The sequence below is a fragment of the Puma concolor genome, chromosome D1 (assembly GCF_028749965.1).
Source record: "Puma concolor isolate L17-30 chromosome D1, mPumCon1.1.hap2, whole genome shotgun sequence".
In the NCBI taxonomy this organism is placed as follows: domain Eukaryota; kingdom Metazoa; phylum Chordata; class Mammalia; order Carnivora; family Felidae; genus Puma; species Puma concolor.
This window is the reverse complement of record NC_141676.1, coordinates 9,186,304-9,192,254: the sequence shown is the minus strand read 5'-3', so window position 1 is coordinate 9,192,254 and position 5,951 is coordinate 9,186,304. Positions and strand designations below refer to the sequence as shown.

General features: G+C 50.2%; 1 protein-coding gene across 1 annotated transcript; it reads left to right on the top strand.

Annotated features, from left to right (window-relative positions):
• Positions 1-545: 545 nt before the first annotated feature.
• LOC147576415 (inner centromere protein-like) lies at positions 546-2,980 on the top strand. Its single transcript, XM_086679342.1, has 2 exons — positions 546-696; positions 2,456-2,980. The coding sequence occupies exons 1-2, from the start codon at positions 570-572 to the stop codon at positions 2,668-2,670; spliced, it is 342 nt and encodes a 113-aa protein (XP_086535468.1). The 5' UTR covers positions 546-569; the 3' UTR covers positions 2,671-2,980.
• The last annotated feature ends 2,971 nt before the right edge of the window (positions 2,981-5,951 follow it).

Here is a 5,951-nt window from a genome sequence, read left to right as displayed (position 1 = left end):
GTAATCTGCTAGTGTGTAATTTGCCACTGGGCTTGTGTGTGATTTTGCCAGAGTCCAAGATTGGGGTACAATATAAGGTTGTAATTTGGTGTTCAAGACTTTGCAAATCTGCTGGAAATGTTGTCTCATGAGTTAACACTCTTTGTCTTTGTCTTATTTTGAACAGAATTGCCACAAAGAAGGTGCATAGGGAGCAAAGGGAATAACTCATCCACAACAGGTGGAGCCAGGTAAATGTGTATCTGTTCTTCTTGGGTACATAGCAACACATCATTCCTATGAGTTCGTGGCTATTTTCAAATACAAAGTTAACACTCATATTGCTGAAGCAAAATGGAATGACCAACTCTCTGCCTACCCAGGAGGGAAAGAAGGGAGGGAAGGAGGGAGGGAGGAAGGGAGGGAGGGAGGGTCAAGCCTGTTAAGCGTCCGACTTCGGCTCAGGTCACATTCTCACGGATTGTGAGTTCATGCCGAGTCGGGCTCTGTGCTGACACCTCAGGAGTGTGGGGAGGGGAGCTGACAGCCATGTTTATCTCCTCCAGTCTCCAGCTTGTACCTCCTATCAGATGACTCCACAGGGGCACAGGCCGCCCCCCAAGGTCAAACTGGATAACTACGGGATTGATCTGAAAAGCGATGATTCCACCGATGACGAGGCCCATCCCCAGAAGCCCATCCCCACCTGGGCCAGAGGTAAGCAGGGCCCGGAATTCCCCGGGAGACCTGGCTCCTCACTTGTGACATCTGGGACCCTGGAGGTGGTGGGGCGGCAGCTGTGGGTATCAGGAGGCTGTTGTCGTCATGGGCTGGCAGCTTGTATTGGACCTGTATTGGGCTTTGGGATGCACCCAGGGAAGGGTCGGCCCTCTGTGGCCAGTAGGTTGAACTGAGGACCAGAAGTACGGTATTGGGTGCTTGTGTTCTCAACAAAAGTGTTAAATTGTGGCTGGCTGCCAACAAGCATGGGGCTGGGTGTTCCAGCTCAGACTCTATGCACCCCCTTGGAGCCTCACCCAGTGGGCCAGATGAGAGTTGGACCCAAATAAGCAGCTTGGAGTAGGAATACCACCAAGAGTGGTCACCGGTTTTAGGCAGTGCACCGAGAGCTGGAGCTGGGGGTTCCGGCAGCTGGGGAGGTCAGGAAAGCCCTGAGGCAGGGCCACTTGAGCAGGATTTGACCCCAGGTTACAAGCCCCAGCATTTAAACGGGAGCGTGAGTGTGTGTGAGCAGGCCACCACAGACCTGGGTGCAGGGAGCGGGGCCAGTACATATACGGTGGGCACTTCATAGAGTTTACAGAGCTGGGGGTCAGGGCTTGGTGCCTACTCACTCCCCAGAGAGAAGGGCCCAGAGGCCCATTGGGGGGCAGCACTCTGCAGAAGACAGCTTACTTTGGTGTCACCTCAGTTGAACTCCACGCTAGGCAGAATCTTAGTCCCCTTAACTTTTGACATCTGGGCATTTGGGAGGTAGCAGCAGGCAGGGGTCAGCATGGCCGGAGCCACCTAGTGGTGATTGACCGTCACCAGCTTCCGTAAACTCCCTGAGTTCTCATCTGTGAAATGGGGGTGTTACTAGGACACAGCTGAGAAGGGTTATATAGGATGAAGAGAGTTTAGGATGAAGACACTTGGTGCTCGTTCCTAAGGCCTGGTGCACAGCAGTGCTGGGCACCTGTTCCGCCTCCTGACCCCCCAGAGTCCTCCTGAGGCCTTGTTTCCAGGGCTGGGTGCCTCAGCCCATGGGTCCACTCAGCCTGCACCCTGTGCCGTGGGACCCGGGGGCCGGTGAGAGAAGTAGCCAACCCCAGCAGTCAAGGATGGCAGCGTATGAAGTTTCGGAGCTGGACGGTCTCCAGACCCCAGCTCCCCCAGTCACGAGCTAAGTGCCTTTGGGCAAGTCCCCCCCGCCCCGCCCAGCCCCGCCCCGCCTTCTGAAATGGGGAGAATAAAGGAGCTGCCTCCCTCCTGGTTGTGGGGTTGTGGTTGCCTGGCCCAGGTGAGCACTTGAGGGCCTGTGTTCAGGCTAAGCTGCTGGAACATGGCAGGAGGAACAGGCAATAAGAGCATTTTCACGAGGGCGCCTGGGTGGCTCAGCTGGTTAAGCGTCCGACTTGGGCTCAGGTCATAATCTCACAGTTCGTGAGTTTCAGCCCCCTATCAGGCTTGCTGCTGTCCGTGCCGAGCCTGCTTTGGATCCTCTATCCTGTCTCTCTCTGCCCTTCCCCTGCGCGCGTTTTCTCTCTCTCTCTCTCTCTCTCTCTCTCTCTCTCTCTCTCAAAAATAAACATCAAAAAAAAAAAAAAAAGCTTTTCAAGGAAAAGGGGAGAGGAAGAGGGCTCTGAGAGAGTAGCTGATGTGGCTGCGGTGGGGAAGGAGACAAGGTGTCAGGGGATGGGGAGGCTCCTGAGGAGCCCCAAGGCAGTGACTTGACCCTCCGTGTCCCCTGCAGGCAGTCAGCTAAGCCAGGCCATCATCCACCAGTACCACCACCCCCCAAACCTGCTCGAGCTCTTTGGAACCATCCTCCCGCTGGACTTGGAGGACATCTTCAAGAAGAGCAAGCCTCGCTACCACAAGCGCACCAGCTCTGCCGTCTGGAACTCGCCGCCCCTCCTGGGCCCCAGGGTCCCCAGCAGCCTGGCCTATGGCCTGAAGAAGTACTGAGGCCCCCAGGCGTTCCCAGCAGTCTCCACCCTTGCGTGTGTCTGTGTGTCCGCCTCTCTGTTGGTCTGGGGCCATCCTGCCTGGTGTTCCGTCTCCAGGGGTTTGGCTGTGTGTATATAAACGTCCTCTGTGCACCGGGGGTTGCAAGTGGCACAGGCCTGTTTGGAAGCTGCACTCGGCGGGTGGTTGGGGAGAACCAGCCCAGACCCACCTGGCCTGCAGACAGCGCTCTGTAAATAGACTGTTAGAATTCAGCTGAATTTTAGCCTCTAGTGTTTGAGAGCCAGATTAATAAAGTCTGTTCCTTTAAGCCTGCTGTGGGTATTGTAGAGGTGGGGGCCTTGGCAGGATGCCCCTGGCCCCCGGCCCCGCAGCCGTGTGTCTCAGGCCACCGATGGGCCTGGGACCAAGGCGCCGTTCCTCTTCCTGGAGTATGCTTCCGGCTGACGCAGTGGGTGATTGTGATGCCGTCTTTGGGCCACGCTGAGAAACACTTGAGTTACTCGCGCGATGGGGCAAGCGAAGATATTTCTGACGCTCGGGGGAGCTCCCTGTTTGTAAAGGGAGCTTGCCCAATGGGAAAGACGTGGGGTCGAGGTCAGGAGGACTGGGCTCTTGACACAGCTCTGCCACCTAAGACAGTCCCTCGGCCCTGCAGGCTCCACGCTTGCCGCATGGACGGTCAAAGGACCTGAGAACGCGTGCACGCTGCTGAAGCAGGAGCTCTGATTACAAAGATGTCTCCTGAAACCACCTTGGGACCAGCGCTTGCAAGCAGTTGGAATGTTTCTCCAACAAAACCATGTAGCTGCTAATTAAATGCTTAGTGTCCTTGGAAGCTGGCCCAGGGCCCGTCCCATGGCTGCCTGCTGTGCTCTCAGTGTGCGGTGGCTAGTTGCTTATCATCCGCTCCAGCCCCCAGAAGGAAAGTTGGTGAAACGTGGCCTCAGGGGCCAAATCAAACCTCAGTGTGTTTTTATAAAGTTTTATTGGAACCTTCCCAATTGCAGCAAATGCCTCGTCTCTGGCTGCTCTGCCGAGGGCCGAGTAAGTAGTTGCAAGCAAAGCCTGATGGCGCACAGAGCTGAAAAGATTTACTAGGACCCCCTACAGAAAGTTTGCTGACCCCAGCTGTAGGACAAAATAAAGGCTAAGTTCAAGAGTGTCTGAAAATGAGGAACTGGTGAACACAGACAATAGATTGCAGTTCAGAGGAATCTACCCATAAAAAAAAACAACAAACAACAACAACAACAACAACAACAACAACAAAAACCCATCTGGAGTTCTGGGTGCCTCTGTCAGTTAAGTCTGACATCGGCTCAGGTCGTGATCTCACGGTTTGGGAGTTCAAGCCCCGCATGGGGCTTTACGCTGATTAGGATTCTCTGTCATTCCCTCTCTCTATGCCCCTCCACCACAATCTCAAAATAAAAACGAAACCTTTGACAGTTCATTCAAATATGGTGCACAATCCCAATTTGTTCTGTATGCCCTGGAAGCTGTTGTGGTGAGTTCATTGGTGAGTGTGTCCCTACCTGAAACCCCATTGTCAAAATATTACTTTTTCTGAGCATTTTTGTATTTGAGAGAAAGTTGTTCAGCTAAAAGGTAGCTATAGTTACCGCGACCTTCACCAGCACTTGGTGTTGGCAGTATTTTCTTATTTTAGCCATTCTGATATGTAGTGAAATCTCATCATGGCTTTAAAGGGTTTTGTTTTTTTGTTTTTTGAGAGAGAGACAGTGGGGGATGGGCAGAGGGAGGGAGAGAGAGAATCCCAAGCATGCCCCACACTCCATGCTGAGCCTGACAAGGGAGGGGGGGTGGGGTCGGGAGGCTTGGGCCCACCTGAGCCAAACATCAAGAGTCCCTCGCTCAATGGACTGAGCCACCCCAGGCGCCCTCATCGTTGTTTTAATTTACATTCTGCTGATGGCTGATGATGGTGAACATTTTTCCACGTGCTTATTTGCCATCTGCATATCTCGGTTGAAGTGTCTGTTCAAGACTTTTGTTCATTTGTCAATTGGGTTGTTTTCTTACCGTTGAGTTTATCATCTTTATGTATTACGGGTACAAATCTGCTGTCAATATGTGCTTGGCAGTATTTTCTTTCTTGGTCCGCACCTTTTCTTTTCATTCACTTAATGGTGTTTTTCATAGAGCAAAAAAAATTTAATTTTGGTGGAGTCCCAATTTATCATTCTTTTTGTTTTTTATGGATTGTACTCTTTGGTGTCACATCTAAGAAATCTTTGTCTAGCCCTGGTTCTCAAAGCTTTTCTCTTATGTTTTCTGCGAAATGTTTTATAGTCTTATAAATACTACATTTACATTTATGATCTACTTGAGTTAATTTTTTTAAAGTGTGAGATTTCTGTTTTTCGTTTATTTGGTTTGGGGGGCATATGGATATATATCCAATTGTTCCAGGACCATTTGGTGAAAAAACTGTTTTGCAGTGGGTTTCCTTGGCAACTCTGTCCATCAGTCAGCCCTATTTGTATGGGTCTACATCTGGACTTTGCTTTTTTGTTGTTGTTATCTTTGAGAGAGAGTGGGGGAGTGGGGGAGGGCAGAGGGAGTGGGAGAGAGAGTCTTAAGCAGGGGCTCTGTCTCACGACCATGAGATCGTGACCTGAGCTAAAGTCAAGATTCGGAAACTTAACAGACTGAGCCATTCTGGTGCCCCTATGTCTGGACTTTGTGTTCTCTTCCATTCACCTGTGAGTCTCTCCTCTTACCAATACCACATCACCAAGGTTACTGTAGTTTGTATCCATCTGAAAAATCTATTAGTGTGATTCCTCCAACTTTAGTCTTCCTTTTCAAAATTATTCTGACTTTTCTATCAATTTTGCCTCTCCATATAAATTTCAGAATCAGCTTATTTATACAAAAACCTTGCTGGGATTTTGACTGGGATTGCTTAAAATCTCTAGATAAGTTTGGGGTGAATTCACATATGACAGCGAGTCTTCTAAACTGAAAATGGGACTTGTATTTCCATTTATTTACATCTGTGGCTTCTTCACTCAGCATTTCACAGTGTCAGCATACAGATCCTTTACAGGTTTTGTTGGATTTATACCTAAGCATTTATTTTTGTGGAGCTATCGTAAATGCTATTGTTTTTCTAATTTTGGTTTCCAGTAGCTCATTGCTGGTATGTAGAAATACAATTGATTTTTGTGCATTGACCTTGTATCTTGTGCTGCAACTAAAGCAGTACGTAGAGGGAAATTTAGAGACTAAAATGCCTGTGTTTGATAAAAGGT